The sequence below is a fragment of the Monodelphis domestica genome, chromosome 1 (genome assembly GCF_027887165.1).
Source record: "Monodelphis domestica isolate mMonDom1 chromosome 1, mMonDom1.pri, whole genome shotgun sequence".
In the NCBI taxonomy this organism is placed as follows: Eukaryota; Metazoa; Chordata; class Mammalia; order Didelphimorphia; family Didelphidae; genus Monodelphis; species Monodelphis domestica.
In genome coordinates, this window is record NC_077227.1 from 232210116 (window position 1) to 232228408 (window position 18293).

General features: G+C 35.3%; 1 protein-coding gene across 4 annotated transcripts in view; it reads left to right on the forward strand.

Moving 5' to 3' along the window:
- Window positions 1–18293, forward strand: part of EFCAB11 (EF-hand calcium binding domain 11) — a 199246-nt gene that overhangs the window by 108393 nt on the left and 72560 nt on the right. The window contains exon 6 of one of the 4 annotated variants that reach the window (XM_007472632.3): window positions 11815–11878. The exons of the other annotated variants lie outside the window; for them this stretch is intronic. Coding sequence (XP_007472694.1) covers window positions 11815–11878 — 64 coding nt within the window. The remainder of the gene's footprint in view (window positions 1–11814; window positions 11879–18293) is intronic. 4 annotated transcript variants of the gene reach the window in all.

Genomic DNA, 18293 nt, shown 5'->3' on the forward strand with positions numbered 1-18293 from the left:
AGGAAAAAAAAAATCTTTACCTGGAGACCAATCTCCTAGCACATTTAACTAAATGCCTGGCTATATTTAGCCAGCCTAGTCTTCAAATGCCAGGCATACAGCCTATTACTGAGTCTATAACTGAAGCTTACTAGATCTTTTAGTGCTATCTTCCACAGAGATAGGTCTTTAATGGAGGTCAGAAAATAAATTACAATTAAAATGTATAGATTTAATTTCACATATTTGTATTGCTGTGAAATTTTCTTTTTTTCCTTTTTTAGAATTGAAGTTTGTTCCTAATCATTTAAGAGTACCCAAAGTAACAGATCCAAATTCATATGGTTATATCAATTAATTCAGAAAAAGCCTTTGGCAAAAGTACAACACTCATTTATATTAAAAAACTTCATAAAGCACAGCCACTGAAAGGTATTTTTGTTATTGTTAATATACTAAAACTCATCTATTTAAAAAGAAAAAGCTAGTACAAAATACAATGGGGAAACACTAGAAGCTTTCCCAACAAAACAAGAATTTCCCTTTCTTATCTGTTCTTTTACATAATTCTAGAAATATTAATAGTAACAAAAAGATAAGCAAAAGAAATTAAAAGAATAAGCATAGGCAAAAAGTAGATGGAACCATCCCTATTTGTTGACTAAATGATAGTTTGCTTAGAAGATCCTAGGGAATAAGCAAAGACACTGTTAGAGACAATAACTTTAATAAACATGTTAGTTATAAAAGTCACAAAAGCCAACACCATTTCTGTCTAGCTATAACAAATTACAAAGGGAAATCTTAGTATCAAATAGGAAAGAACCTACTTATATGAAAAATATTTATAGCAGCTCTTTTTGTGGTGGCAAAGAATTGGAAATTGAGGGGATATCCATCAAATGGGGAATGGCTGAATTAATTGTGATATATGAGTGTAATAGAATACTACTGTGCTATAATAAATTATGAGAAACAAACATATAGAGGACTAAGACAAATTTATAATTATAAAAGTTATTCCCCAATTGACAAATGGTCAAAGGATATGAATAATCATATTCAGATTTCACGTTGCAGATGAGGAACTGAAACTATCAATAATCATATGAAAAAATGTTCTAAATCACTCTTGATTAGAGAAATGCAGCTCTGAGATACCACCTTGCTAGAGCCCAGGGGGAGAAGAGCCCCAAAGGCTCAGACCAGGGGCCGAGGGTCTCTTAGGTAGGAGTGAGAATTAAAAACAAGAGAAAAGAGCTTTTTGAGGTCAGAAGGACAGCACAGCTGATGTCCACTGCAAGCTAAGTTTATTGAATAGGGGCAGGGTTTATAAAGGAAAAAAACCAGAGGAATGAGTGGGGGAGCATGAGTACATGTGGGGTTCAGCAAGATCATGGTTAAATGAATAGAAAACATTTTTCTCAAGACTTTTTCTGCCATCTACATCTACTCCCTAAGTTATTTTTTCTACTAAAGTAGGGCAGATGATCAGTTCCAACCTTTGTCATTAGATCAGGAACATGATCTGCATGACTTGGACCTTTGCCCAGTTTCCTAGGCCCCAAGTCTTAGCCTGTCTCTGTCACCACCTCACCTATCAGATTGGCCAATGTGACAGTAAAGCAAAGTGACAAATGTCAGAGGGGTTGGGGCAAAACTGGTACACTAATGCATTGCTGGTAGAATTGTGAACTGGTCTAAACATTCTGGAGGGCAATTTGGAACTATGCCCATAGGGCTATAAAACAATGCATACCCTTTCCTCCAGTAATACAACTACTATATCTGCATTCCAAGAAGATCCACAAAAAAAGGGTAAAGGATCTATTTGTACAAAAATATTTATAGTTGCTCTTTTGTGGTGGCAAAGAATTGGAAATTGAGGCGATGTACATCATTTGGGGAATGGCTGAAAAAATTGTGGTATATGATAGTGATGGAATACTATCATGCTGGAAGAAATGATGAACAGGATGATTTCAGAAAGAACTGGAAACACCTACATAAATTGATGTAGAGTGAAATAAGCAGAACCAGGAAAACATTCTGTACAGTAACAGCAATATTGTACCATGATTATCTGTGATCATCAGTGAAAGACTTAACTACTCTCAGCGATGCAGGACAATTCTGAAGGACTTCTGACAAATAATGCTATCCACCTCCAAAGAAAGCCCTGTTGGAGTTAGATGTAGATCAAAGCATACTATCTTTCACATTAGTTTATTTACAATTTTATGTAGGGGTTTTGGTCTTATATGAGTATTATCTTAGAACAATGACTGATATCGAAGTATGTTTTGTATGATAATACATGTATGACCCAGATCAAATTACCATCTGCAAAAGTTGGGGAGGGAAGGAAGGGAGGAAGATCATTTGGATCTTATAATTTCAGAAAACATATGTTGAAAGTTGTTGTTCCATGTAATTGGGAAAATAAAATATCTTTTTAATGAAATAGATTTTAAAAATTTTAAAGAAAAAAGGCAATATTAGGGAAGTACAATTTGCATTAACTATAAAATATATAAAATATTTGGGACTCAAACTAAAAAATAACATGCTCAATACCTACAAAAATACAATTGCAAAATGTTCTTTAAAGAAATAAAAATCAACTTCAATAATTAAATAAATGTTCAGTGCTCATGTCTATACCATGCAAATATAACAAAAATTATTACAAAATTAATGAATAGTTTTAGTGCTATAGCATTCAAAACTATCAAGGGAGTACTTTTAAAAAATTGGACAAACTAATAATAAAATTTATTTGAAGGAACAACATCACAAATATCAAATGAAATCATGAAAAAATTAAGAACAAAAGTAAGAGCACATTTGCAGACTTCAAATTCTATTATAAAATATTAATCATCAAAGGCAATGAGGTGACTTCATGGATGGAGCACCAATCCTGGAGTCAGAAAGACTGGAGTTCAAATCTAGCCTCAGACAGTTATTAGCTGTGTAACCTTGGGCAAGTCATTTCATCTCCAATTTGCTGCATTTGTTTGCCTCAGTTTCCTCATCTGTAACATGAAGATGATAATAGTACCTATATCCCAGTGTTGTTGTTAGGATCAAATGAGATAATAATTGTAAAACACTTAACACAGTTCTTGGCACATGGTATGCACAATGTAAATGTTAGCTATTATTATTAAAGGTTAAAAAATGGAAAACTAGCCTAATGAAACAGGCTAGAAAAGGAAGACTTTGAAAAAATTGAATTCAATAACCCAATGTTTGATAAAGTCTAAAACATAAAACACCTAAATATAGAATTCTCTACTTGATAAGAATTGCTGAGAAAATTGGAAATCTGTCTGGCAGAAATTATTTCTAGACCAACATCTTACAGAATGTGTAACACAACTTAAAATGAACATCTGACCTGAATGGTTAAGGAGTGAATTATTCATAAAAAAAGCAATTGAGGCAATTTCAAAAGATAAACTAGAAAATTTCAGTTACATAAAAGTGAAAGGCTTTTGCATGAACAAAATTAATGCAACCTTGTTAAGAAGGAAAAAGGTCAGGTGGGAAGAATATTTACATGAACTCTCATATCAAATCTCATATACAGGCAATTAACAGAAATATTTAAGACCAAAAGCTTTTCTCTTAAAAGATAAGTTGGCAAAGGATATGAACAAAAAAATTGCAAAAGAACTGCAAACAATTAGCAAACACAGAAAAACACTGATGATGTAAAAAATATCATTTAAAATCTTTTTAAAGAAATAAGATGTTAGAAAATGGGGCAAATTTGGGGGTAGCAGATGATTTGGGATTTAGAAGATTTTATTTTGGACATATTGATCTTGAGAAATCTAGTTAAGGATGGTGGAAATATAGAATTGAAGTTCTGGTGAGATATGAGGACTGGATATGTAGATTTGGGAATCATCTGCATAAAGATGATAAGTTAGACTCATTGAAACTATTATGGTCACCAAATTGGAGGAATAAGGAGAGAGAAAAGAAGAGGCTTAAGATAGACCCCTGCAGTAAACACACACACACACACACACACACTCACTCACTCACATATGCACACATATACACACACACTTTTGAGGGTAGGCTATATATGATGATACAGCAAAAGATAATGAGTATTTAGATAGGTAAGACAACCAGAATTGAATGTCACAGAAGCACAGGAAGGAAGGAGAGGGTAAGACAATAGTTTAAAAAACTGCCCAAAAGGTCAAAATATGCCTTCCTTTTCCTTGTCCTAAAATTGCATCTTTTAATCTTTAAAATTGTTCTAGGTTTCTAGGATTTGGAGAATAAGTTAGTTTATCCTAGTCAGACCTTTGATTCAATTCAGTTCACTTCAACAAATATTTATTCAATTCTGTGTCCAGTACACTTGTAGAAAGAGATCTTTCCTCTTAAAGTTATCATAGGAGAGTTTTAATATAGCTGCCATTTGCTTGAGACAGTAGGTCATTTCACTAGCTGGAGCTTGCAGTATTTAGCTGAGACATCATACTTTAGCTCAGGTGATTAACTGGTTAGTGATAGAAGAATTTCTGGCTCAGCTTTATTAACTCTATTTACTTATGATGAGCATTTTCTTTCACTAGCCATAGCTCTAGTGTTAATGGCTAGTCTGCAAATTCCATTTAAATCCTCTCATATTTGCTGATAAGTTTATTATTTTTCCTGATGTAGATCTTCCCCTTCTGCTATCTGTTATTTGATGTGTAAATCTTTACCTTCCTCTTCTGTCCTCTGCAAAATTCCATTTATCTATCCTGCCTGGTAACTAAAACTCATAAAAGGTTGCTGAAAACATTGGTTGGGCCCATTAGTTGTCATGTACCATAGGATTATGCTCCACACTTATAATAACCAGTTATTAAACTGACATGTGTTGATAAGTATGATTGGCAGTCTATCAGTGAATCCTTAAACAATTTTTCTTGTCAGGGCTCACAGTCCAGTAGTGTGAGCACACACACACACACACACACACACACACACACACACACACACACACAAACACAAACCCAGAGATAACTCATCTATAATATTATTTATGCCAGATGGACATTAGAGGGTTTCAAAACAAAGTGCTAGAGAGACCCAAGGAGGATTAGGTAATATATTTCATGATGAAAGAGACAACATTGAATTGGACTTTAAAGGATACATATGAATTCCATAGGCAAAGAGAGTTGAGGGGACAATCATAGGCTCATAGATCTAGAACTAAAAGGGATCTTAGCGACCATATAGTCCTATGCTTTCATCTTACAAATGAGGAAACTGAGGCCCACAGCTATTAAAAGTCTGAGTTCATACATGTTTTGAAGACAGAATTTGTGCCCACCACCTCCTAGCGCCAATACACAGTCATCACCCAGGCTATGAACACAGAGTTCAGAGGATGTTCAAAGGTAGAAAATATTCTAGGTTGCCTAGAGTTCAGGCACAATGGAAGGAAAGTAAATGAGTAAAGTTAAAAAGACAAGGTAGCACCAAATTATAGAGGAAGCTGAAAGTCAGACAAAGAAACTTGAACCTTATGCTGAAGGCAGTAGATAGTCATAGAAGATTTTTCCCCCCTAAAACTCATACCTTCTGTCTTAGAATTGATTCTAAGTATCAGTTCCAAGGCAGAAGAATAGTAAGGGAGAAGCATTTCGGGTTAAGTGACTTGCCCAGGGTCACAAAGCTAGGAAGTGTTCAAGGCCAGATTTAAACCCAAGATCTTTCATCTCTGGGCCTGGCTCTCTGTCCATTGAGCCAACTAGTTGCCCAGTCACAGGAGATTTTTGAGAATTCCTTTGTAGATATCAATTAACCTTTGTCTTTCCAGAATGAAGAACCCTAACTCTTCATCTTTTGTTACCAAAGAGCTCAGTGTCTCTGATTCAGTTCAACAAAATTAAGTGTCTTACTATTGTATAAAGTATTTTGCTTGGCATTTAGGATTGAGAGACGATTGTTTCAGTTACCCCATTCTCAGGCTTCTCTGTCCCTGTTCTTTCTTCTGAGATGTTACAATAAGAAACATTCAGTAGTTCAGGTGTTGATGCTTGGTTTTTAAAGGCTAGAATAATGGTATCCTAGGGCAAGTAGGTGGAGCAGTGGATAGAGTGGCAGACTTATAGCAAGGAAGACATCTTCCTGAGTTCAAACCTGGCCTCAGACACTTACTGAATGTGTGGCCCTAGGCAAATCACTTACTAGTCCTGTTTTTCTCAGTTTTCTGAAAATGAGCTGGAGAAGGAAATAGCAAACCATTCCAGTATCAGGAGTGCCAAGAAAATACCAAATGGAGTCAAAAAGAGACAGACATGACTGAAATGACTGAACGACAACAACTTCAGCTATTGATACTCAGTTTTTAAGGGCTAGAATAATGCTATCCATTTTTTCCCCTTTGAGTCCTCTCTCTAATGATATCTATAATTTTGTTGGCTTTTAAAAAAAATAAAACTCGTTAGGTAAGAGTCTTCAGGGAGCAGTCTAGATTCTAAAATTCCTTTTCTGGGTCGTAATTGATTATCATCCTCTAAGTATAATTTGGATCACTTCTTTTCCATTGAAATGAAGCAATCTGTTACTTACCATAAGAAAACACATTGTAACTTCAAGGAAAGCTCCTGAATGTTAACACATGTGCTAAAATATGATACAGATGTTTAATGTCTAACCAAAATACTGCTTTCCTCTCTTCAGTCATTTGCTTCTGATCCTTTGCCTAAGCTAGCATTCTATATACCACCTGTTTGTCAGGATGTTTTTATAATCTGTTTTCTTTTCTGAATTTCTGCTTTATATAAGCTAGAGTCATAGTGGCTTTTACTAGTATCTCCCAATAAATTCTTTAGTGATTCCCAAAGTGTTTTATATTCAGTGAAATACTACTTAAACTATATCACAACAAAGGGTATGGATAAATATAATGAAGAAGAACAAGAGAAGAAATCTCTAGTTAGAACCTTTTTGAGGGAAAAATCTTGTTTTACTATTGTGCTTATTTCCATGAGCCTGGAATATTTAAGACACTTTATGAATATAGAATCAGGTGCAGCCAGTTGTGAATCGAGACATATGCTGCTTCATAAGGAGATTTGTTAAAGACAGCAAAATAAATTAATTCTATCTGGATGCAATCTGTTTGCCTGAGATATTATATTTGATTTTCATTAGATCTGAAAAGAGTAGAGTTGCCACCTGTCAGGTTTTCATTGGCAGCATAGGAAATGAAGGAGCTTTGGTTTATAGATTTATAGCTAGAAGGGAATTCAGAAATCATCTAACATGAGGAAAGTGAGTCCCAAACAGATTAAATTTTTTTGCCCAAGGTAATAATGGAGGAGACAAAACCACATCCAGTATTCAGACTGACCTTTGATTCAGATCCTTAAGGTCAAGTCAACAAACATTTATTAAGTACCTTCTTGGTACTAGGAACAGGCACTGTGCTAAGTGCTGAGGATACAGAGGATGGCAAAAGGAGAATCTCTGCTCTCAAGGAGATCACAACCTAAGAAGTATGATGCTTTGATGGTCACATGCTCTGCTTGATTGATTTTTCTGATTCTTTGTCCCTCTGCCAGTCTTTGTGCTCTTCCCTAGAGCCTCAAGTTGGTGAAGCTAGGCATGATTTGGTCACAACTTTTCTCACCCATGTTTTTTAATCTACCTGAAATGCCATCTCCCATGAACGTCCCATTTTCCATCTGCCTTTTGCCAGCTTTATCTGTTCAAATCCTACCCATTATTCAAAGCAAAATTCAAATATCATCTCCTCCATCATACTATTTTCCTAATTTTCCTAATTCTCAACTAGAAATTATCTGACTTTCCATGAAGCTATCCTAGCAATTTATACCTCCATTATTATAATTTTATATTTATTCACTATAATGAATGCATGTAGTTAGTACCTATATAGGAGAAATAAAATTAAGGTTCAAGTCATGCTTTACATACTCAGTAGCTACATAAACTTGGACAAATCACAACCTTTCTGAGCCTCAGTTTCCCAGTCTAAATAATAGGTGGGTTAATAATAGAATCTACATCAAAAAGTTGTTGCAAACATCAAATGAAATTATGTAAAGCACTTTTCAAATGTCAGTGTTTTTTTACATATTAGTTCCTTTACCAGTTATTGCAATTGCCTGCATTATAATTACTTACCTTTCTGTTATATCCTTCCCAGTAGATTTATGGTTCCATCAAGGCCAGGAAAATCTGATATTTTGTATTCTCTTCAGTGCTTTATCTAGTAGTACTTTGCTTATAGTTAGATACTCAAATATTTGTTAGTTGAATGAATGAATTATGTCTCTCAGTTTCTTAGTTTGGCATTTTAATTGTATATTTTCAAATGAATAAATGTTCATTTAAATTAACTGTTAGCCTATACTAAAAAAATTTAGCAAAACAAGCAAATCTCCTAATACTTTTAAAAATATTACTGCTTCATAAATAAATGGAGTAGAAAAATCTAAAAGCATGCAAAGGGAAAAGAATGATGTAAGTTTATTTGGTTTTATGACTTTTTCCTACTAGATGCGAAGCAAATGGGCAAAATGGACTGGAACTGAATATGTTTTTAAAAGTAGATCAAATTTAAATTAATAGTTGAAAAAAGAGGGGTATAGTTTTAAAAGCTTACACAACAGAAAATGTCACAGCCCAAAGGGAAAAAAAACAATAGGAATCTGAAAGTAGAAATATAGCAAGTGTATGGAAGATAGGGAAAAAGTTAGGAAGACCTATAAAATTATAAGTTGGGTGCCATTGTACCTATATAGGAGCACTTCCTGTATAGACTAAATTTGTGTGACCATGCCCTAGACACTTAAAGAATCAAATAAGATAATGTTTGTAATATGCTTTGCAAATCTGAAAACCCTATATAAATACCAGTTATTAATATCTAAGGTAAAGATAGAGTGGAGAAATGTAATATTGCAGATCCTAATGATACTAAAAAGAAACCAAACTCAAGAATTTGAAGAAAAAAATAAATTGTAAGTAGAACTAAATTCCATACCTAGGTCTGTTTCTAAGGTCCCTAAATACAAATAAAAGAAAGGAGACAAAGGAACAAAGAATAAAAAGAATTATAAAGGGAAAGATCCATTTTTCCATTAGTGTTTAAATGAAACATGGTAGGGAACAGAAAAATGGGACTAAATAGCCACAGACGATTGAGAAATGATCAAAGGAATGATGGTGCAAAAACTATTCTTTTATTAAAAAAAAAAGGAAGAAGAAGGTGCACAAGAAAGTATAAAGTTCAATATGGGTCAATCCTGTTGTGGTAAAAGGAAGGTAGGAAAATGATAAAGAGTAAAAATTGTTCAAAGATAATGTATATCTTTGTTAGGCATAATTTTAGCAACAAGCAATAAAAGGGAAACTGGATAAAAAAGGATATATAATAAATGCAATTAAAAGAAGGCATGTCTTATATAATCAAGTATAAGGTAAAAATGAGAAAAGCAAAGATGGAAAATGAATTCAGACTTCAAAGCAAGTTCAGATAAATGTTCTTTTTATAAAAAATAAAAAATCGTCTATATGTTTAGCTTACGATAATCAATCCTATCCACAAGTGTCCCAGCCCATCCTCCCCACATCACAAAAGATATCATCAAGGCAGCCATCGTGTATATATAGTCTTTCATATTTCACTTTTCTATTCACTTTCTGAAGGCAACATTCTCAGTTGATTCTTCCAACATTAATTCTGTAGTTGTGTTTAATGTTCTCCTGATTTCACTGTTCATTATCTCAATCATCTGTGTAGTTCTTTAGAAGTTTTTTTTAATAAGTCTGTTAATTGTTTCTTATTGTGCAATAGTATCCCATCACAATCATATGCCACAATTTGTTCTGCCATTCCCCAATTGATGGGCATCTCCTTGTTTTCCAATTCATTGCCACCACAAAGAGAGCTTCAATGAATATTTTGGAACATAATGGCTATAATTCTCTTTCCCTATTCTTCTTGGGAAACAGATACAGCAATGTTATTGTTACAGTGTAATAGTGTAATTCCAAATTTCTCTCCAAAATGGTTGAGTCAGTTCACAGCTCCACCAATAATTGTGCATCAGTCTCCCCATTTTTCCATATCCCCTCCAACATCTGCCATTTTCCCCTTTTTGTCATTTTAGCCAGTCTGCTGAGTGTGAGATATCTCAGAATTGTTTTGGTTTGCGTTTCTCTAATCAATAGCGACAGAGTATTTTTTCATATTCCTACATATGACTTTGATTTCTTCATCTGGCTATTGTCTATTCATGTATTTTACCCATTTATCAATTGGGGGATGACTCTTATTCTTATAAATTTGACAAAGTTCTCTTTATATTTTATAAAGGAGACCTCTATCTAAGAGGCTATCTATAAACATTTTTTCCCAGTTTTCATCTTTCCTTTGAATCTTGGCAGCATTTATTTTATTTGTACAAAAACTTTTCAATTTACTGTACTCAGAATTACCCATCTTACATTTCACAATGTTTTCCATTTCTTATTGGTTCATAAATTCCTGTCCTATCCACAGATTTGACAGGTACTATGTTCCTTGTTCTTTTAATTTATTTATGGCATCTCTTTTTATGTATAGATCATGTATCCTTTTTGATCTTATCTTAGTGAGTGATGTAAAATATTGGTTTTCACCTAGTTTCTGCCAAACTAGTTTCCAATTATCCCAGCAATTTTTAATAAATAGTGATTTCTTAACTGCAAAAACCTGGATCTATGTTTTTTTCAGATACAAGATTACTATAATTTTTTGCTGTTTGTTATATGACTGTTCTGTTTCAGTGATCTATCTTTCTACTTCTTAGCCCATACAAGGTAGTTTTGATAATTACTGCTTTATAATACATTTTTAAATCCAGTACTGCTAGACCTCCTTTCTTTACTTTTTATTGATTGCTTTGCAATTTTTGATATCTTATTAGTCCAAATGAATTTTATTTTTATTTTTTCTAACTTTTGAAAAAATAATTTTTTGATAATTTAATTGTAATGGCATTGAATAGGTAAATTAGTTTAGGTAGGATTGTCTTAGCTCTGCCCATGCATGAACAATTAATATATCTCCAGTTATTTAGATATGAATGTCTATAAATGTTTTATAATTATGTTCATATAGTTTATAGGTTTGTTTTGGCAGGTATATTTGCAGGTATTTTATTCAGTCTATGGTTATTTTCAATGGAATATCTTTTTATATCTCTTCTTGTAGGTCTTTGTAAATTATATATATAAAAATGTTGATGATTTATGTTGATTTATTTTATATCCTGCTACTTTGCTAAAATGATTGAGAGTTTCAACTAACTTTTTAGCTGAATTTCCATGATTTTCCATATATATTACCATGTCATCAGCAAACAGATTTTTTTTATTTTTGCCCATTTATCTTTGCCCATTCTTTCTTTAATTCATTTTTCTTCTCTTATTGCTATTGATCACATTTCTAATACTATTTCAAATAATATTGGTGATAATGGACATCCATGTTTCACTCCTGATCTTAATGGAAAGGCTCCTAGCTTCTCCCCATTACAGATATTTGCTGATGGTTTTAGGGAGATGCTTTTCAGTTATTTTAATAGAAATGGGTATTGTATTTTGATAGAGACTTTTGTACATCTATTTATATAATCATATGGTTTTTATTACTTATAGGAAAAAAGGAACAAAGCCTTGGATTATATCAGGGAAGGTTTTAACAAAGAAAAGAAGGGTAAAATACATTGAGGAATAGGTATATATGGGGGGGGGTTACAATATAAATGATTTGCAATATTTCCTTTCTCCTAGGCCTAATATAGAAGGATCCTATTTTGAAACCATGGAACATAGCACCAAGACCAGGAGAGAAATGGTAAAGAGAAAGTGGTTTGGACATTTATTGCAAGGTTAAATAAATGAAATATCTGCAAGTATTAAGTCTTCTCACTTCTTTCTAGCTTCTTCTCTGGCTAATATGTGAGTTTCAACATTGCCTTCAACTTTTGAATGATCAGGAACATACTTTCATTCAATATCCATGCCCCAAGTCATATTATCCAGATTAGTGAATTGGTCTTTGTGGAAAACATACTTTGTAAACTATTTTCACTTCTTTTTTCCAGCCATTTTCTTTCCAGTTGTTTATCTATTCATTCATATCTTTGGTGAAAAGTTGATTATCTGTGCACACAGTGACTTTCTCAAAGTTTTGGGACTTAGCTTGCTCAGTCCTTTGGGTAGCTGCTTCTAATGATGCTCTTTGTTTTTTCTGTCTTCTAGAATATGTACTACTTATGCTTAATTCATGAGCTTCTGGCCATCAGATACCAATACCTCTTCAGGCCCCTTTTCTTCTATTATTTTTTCAAGTACCCTTCACATACACAATGTTAAAGTTTGATCCCTTGGACTTATGCCTGTTTTAGAAAAAAAGGTGGGAAATGTAGGGAAAGGAAGGAGGAAGATAGCCAGGGGTCCCCCTACCTCCCCTGCACAGTAGGTAAATTTGCCTGTGTCTTCTTCTTGTCAACAGGTTAGGGAATTAAATTAAATTAAATCAAAGCCAGACTCTAGGGATAGATAGATAGATTTATTTGGGATTTTAGGAAAGGGAAGGTTTGGGGAAAGTAAGGAAAAGTTTGATCTCCAGCAACTACACAAAGACCAAAGCTCTCTGCCTCCATTTGGGGAAAAAGGCACCAAAAATCCAGGCTTCTGTCTTCTTTTATTCTCCCTCCGACACCTCCCACAAAGTAAGTAAGAGGTGTCTGAGGAAGTTGCAATAGAGAGTCCTGAGAGTTTCCCAGGGCTTAGATTCATTTCAAAATGCATATACTTCCCCCATGATCCTTTGGAAGACCACTCTCCCCAGTGGATCATAACAAACTTACAATCACAATCAAAATAAAGGGTATATACATCAATAGATGGGGGAAATGGCAACAATTTTTAGGATAAAAGACATAACAAAAGAAAACCAAGCAGACAGGCCACCTTCCCCTGTGGTAGCAACCAGGGACCCTGGTGTCTTGGAAAAGATTGCAAGTGACAGGGCTGTAATTCATCAGCAACTACACTCACTGATAAACACTCCTTCCTCTTCCAATGCTGTGACCCAGTTAGAGCAGCCACCCAATCCACATGTCTCAGGTCACCAAAGTCCCTCCCCTACCAGCAGAGAGGCTTGAAGTCCTGCCTTAAGACTTTGGTGTCCATGGATTCTATGGTATTCATTCCTTCAATCCCCAGCTGACAGCTAGTGTGGGTCTCCTGAACCAAGATCATCACTGATACAGATGTTCCTTGGACCCTCCATCTGCTGATCCCACTAGTATAATCCTGGATATAAGCTCCTAGGCTCAGAAAACAAAATGAGGTGGCAGATCCTGACCTCAGGGGCTGTCCTGTTCACTCCATGCTGTTTTGCTCTGTTCCTACCCCCAGGGCCTGTAGAGGTGGGACTGAGGCCAGGGGAGTCAGAAGCCTTCCTCCCTAGTTGTCCTTGACTATTCAACTTTACTCCTGACTCCTATCTGTTTCTACCACTTTTATTTTTTTTTAAACCCTTACCTTCTGCTCCAAGGCAGAAGAGTGGTAAGGGCTAGGCAATGGGAGTTAAGTGACTTGCCCAGGGCCACACAGCTAGGAAGTGTCTGAGGCCAGATTTGAACCTAGGACCTCCCATCTCTAGGCCTGGCTCTCAATTCACTGAGCCACCCAGTTATCCCCTTTCTACCACTTTTAGCATTGATTCTGTGGAGTCATTTTTGGTTGTTTGTAGGGGGCATACAGAAGGGAAGGAAGCTTCATGTCCCAATTCCACCCTTTTCCCACAATGCCTCTCTTCCAATCTTGTTAATGGTCTTGCAGGTAGATATCAAATTATGATCATTTAAAGAATACTCCCAAGAAGCAGATATCTTCATTACTATTAGTAATGATGTTAGCACAACTGATACCTAAATTTTGTGTGTTAGTAGATCCTTTAAGAAAATTCATTTAGTACTATAAATATTTTAATAGATTAATAACTATTGAAAAGTTACTATTACACATGCTTCAGGGAAAACCTTAAATAATAAGGAAGCCTTTGATTCTTTTCTAGCTTTGTATATATCCACTGTTCCCATGAGATGATGTGTGATTACATAGTGTCAGATCTATAAGAGACCTCAAAGGGCATCAGTCAAACTCTAACTCAGTCTAGGTATTTCTCAATAGCATTCCAGGCAAATAATCATGTAGTCTCTATTTCAAGCCCTTCACTAATAAGGAACTCATTTCTTGCCATTTCATCGTTCAAAAGTTCTCATTATTAGGAAGTTTTCTTAAATCAAACTTAAAACTGCCTCTTTGAAACTTCTTTCCATCACTCCAAGTGTTGTCAGACTTCAAAACTAAACTAAACTAAATTGCCACTCCTCTATGTTTTTGTTCTGTATCTCTTCCCTTTCACAGGTAAATTCTTTGAAAGAACTGTGTGTAGTCATTTCCTCTGTTTGTCTTCTCACTTATCAACTTCTTGCAATCTATCTTCTTACCTTATCATTAAAATGAAAATATTTTCTCTGAAATTATTAATCTCTTGATTGTCAAATCTAGTGGTTTTCCTCGGTCCTCATCTTTCCAATCTCTCTGCAGCTTTTGACACTATTCTTCTGAATCTTCTCTTCTCTTTGGGTTTTCTTGACATTACTCTCTTTTGGCCCTCCTTCTACTGGTCTTGAGGATCCTCCACAGTCTTTGCTGTATCACTATGGACCCTCCTGAGTCTTCTTTGATACATCACTTTCCATGTACCCTTTGCTAACTGTGGTTGAGTCTGTCCTTGGCTCTCTTCTCTATACATATCTTCTCTCAGTGATCTTATCACTTCACTGTGGTTCAATCCTTATCTCTATGTAGATGATTCCCAGATCAAGACCTTGTCTCTCTCCTGATTGCTAGTACTACATCACCAATTAGGGTCATTTGATATTTTGGGGGGGGCAACTGTTTTATATATCATGGAATCACAGAATTTTACATTTGAAAGGGACTCTTAGTTCAACCCATTCCTGAAAAAGAAGCCAGTGGTACACTCAATAAGTAGTCATTTTGTTTCAGTAAAGGACCCTACCACCTCTGAAGACAACTTTGAAACAACACTAAAATTTTTAAATTTTTTCCTTGACATCTAACTTTAAGTAGCCTCATTGAAGATTCTACCCTTTGATCCTTCCCTCTGGAAATGAGGAAAATGTGTCTTCCACAAAATAATACTTCAAAAACAATATGTGAAGATAGCTATCATTTTGTATCTGGCTTCTATTTTTTTCCCAAGTTAACCCTTTCCTTCAACCAGTACTCATATGACATAGGCTTAAAGTCCTTATTCATCTTAGTTGACCATTTCTGAAGGCTTTCCAGCTTATCAATGTCCTTTCAAAACCATGTTACTCAGGACTGAACACAATCATAGAAGTCAAGAGTTTGAACCTTACATTCCAACTGATATACAAAAGTAATATCCACTATAACATCATCATCCTCTGCATAATTAGCATTGATATAATGCCTCAAGGTTTACAAAGAGACTTATATTTGTTATCTCATTTGATCCTCACAACAACCCTGGGAAATAATTGCTATTATTATTTCCATTTTACAAATGAGAAAATGAGAAAACAGAGAATTCTAAGTTAAGTTACTGAGGCCAGATTTGAACTCAATTTTCTCTGATTCCAAGCCCAGAACTCTTTGTACTATATACCATCTAGCTGTCTCTAACATACCTGAAGACTGATCACCCTTCCACTCTTTGCTCAAAAACTCCTGAATAAGGTAACCTACCATTTCTTTATGCAGCCTCTTCCACTTTTCAGTAGCTTTAGGTTTTCTTCTGACATCCCAAGATCACATTCATTTTTATGGTTTTTCCACCATACTATTGATTCAAATAGAACTTGTAGTCCAATGACACCACCAGACAGCCTTTTCAGAATCTTCCATCTTAAACTTGGGGAGTTGGTTTTTTGTATGTAAGAGCAAGATTTTACATTTATTTAATTCTGCTGAATTTCCTCTAGCCTGTCAAAATCCTTTTAGATTTTAACTGTCATCCAGTATGTTAGCTTTCTTTCTCTCCCATCACTGAGTCATACAACTTTGCCGTAATCCTAGTCAGTGATAATATTGTGCACATCACAGAACCAAGTACAGACTCTAGTCAAATTCATTTCTGACCATCTTCCCAATAGAAATAGTATAAAATATTTCATCATAAGCTTTGTTAGAGGCTAGGTAATCCCATAACATTGCCTTCATCTACTAATTTATTTTTTTTTCTTTTTTTTTTTTTTTTAAATTTTAATATTATTTTATTTGGTCGTTTTCATACATTATTCACTGGAAACAAAGATCGTTTTCTTTTCCTCCCCTCCCCCCCCCCCCCCCGCCTTTCCCTCTCCCATAGCCGACGCATGATTCCACTGGTTATCACATGTGTTCTTGACTCGAACCCATTTCCCTGTTGTTGGAGTTTGCATTATAGTGTTCATTTAGAGTCTCTCCTCAGTCTTATCTCCTCCAACCCTGTGGTCGAGCAGTTGCTTTTCAGCGGTGTTTTTACTCCCACAGTTTATCCTCTGCTTGTGGGTAGTATTTTTTTTTTTTAGATCCCTGCAGATTGTTCAGGGAAATTGCATTGATACTTATGGAGAAGTCCATCACCTTCGATTGTACCACAATGTATCAGTCTCTGTGTATAATGTTTTCCTGGTTCTGCTCCTTTCGCTCTGCATCACTTCCTGGAGGTTGTTCCAGTTCACATGGAATTCCTCCACTTTATTATTCCTTTTAGCACAATAATATTCCATCACCAACATATACCACAATTTGTTTAGCCATTCCCCAATTGAGGGGCATCCCCTCATTTTCCAATTTTTGGCCACCACAAAGAGCGCAGCTATGAATATTTTTGTACAAGTCTTTTTGTCCATTATCTCTTTGGGGTACAAGCCCAGCAGTGCTATGGCTGGATCAAAGGGCAGACAGTCTTTTATCGCCCTTTGGGCATAGTTCCAAATTGCCCTCCAGAATGGTTGGATCAATTCACAACTCCACCAGCAATGAATTAATGTCCCCACTTTGCCACATCCCCTCCAGCATTCATTACTTTGCATAGCTGTCATGCATCTACTAATTTATTAAACCTATCAAAAAAAGAAATGAAGTTAGTCCATCATGACCTATTCTTGTTTTTAGAACTATTTTTAGGCTTCATTACTAAATTTGTATAACTTTCATTCGTTTAAAAGTGAACTCATTTCTCTAGGTTAGAAATTGACTCATTATTTGCTCCTGATTTTTTTCCTCCATATATAACATGGCATAGAAATTGTAATCAATAATGGGCTTGGAGTGAGGAAAACTTGGTTAGCAATCCCGTTAAATTCTAGCTATGTGAACCTGGACAACTGACATGACCTGTTTTTGATGAAGCCATACTGACTCTTCGTAATCATTTCCCTTTCTATATGTTCACCTCGATATCTTTAATGGTATATTCTAGAATGATTCAAGATGAGAATGATTCATTGAGTTCAGGAACTCAGTGCTCCAGATGTATATGGGGTATTTGGGGAGGATTAGCACCTCTGGTCAAAGGATTTACTAAGCCCTTTTCAGTATACTTTTGGTGTCTACCTGTCACCCAACTCTCACCTGTGGTTCCAAGGAACTGTAGAATTCCCAGGGGCCTCACCCAGTAAAACACTTTAGATAGACAGGCTAAACTAGATTAAGGAGAACCAACAGGTCTCAAACCCATTGGTGAGTTTGGGGGATGTCTACCCTGAACATGTGAAGACTTCCTCCAGTAGAATGGGTGGATAAGAACAGTTTGTTCCAATAGCATGAAAGTGATTGAAGCGGGCACTATGGAAAGCTTAGGGCTTGGTAAGACATCAAAGACACCAAAGTAATCTACTGCACCTCAGACCATTGCCAGTCATCTTGATTTTTGTCTTACTACTGAACTTCAATGACTTTGGAAGAGAGAGTGAGGTTGATGACTTGTGCAACCCTGCCTCACTTAAATCCAATTCATGGGAAAGTCAAGACATCACCCCTTGATATCACTGATAATCTTCAAAAACCAAAAACAACTCCAGATGTGGTGTGCCCAGGGCAGAGGACAAAGGAACTATTGGCATCTTTTTCTTAGAGGGCATTCCTCTCTATAGCCTAATAATATACCTGTTGTTTTTACTACTCTATTACACTGCTGAATTGTCTTTTTCAGACCG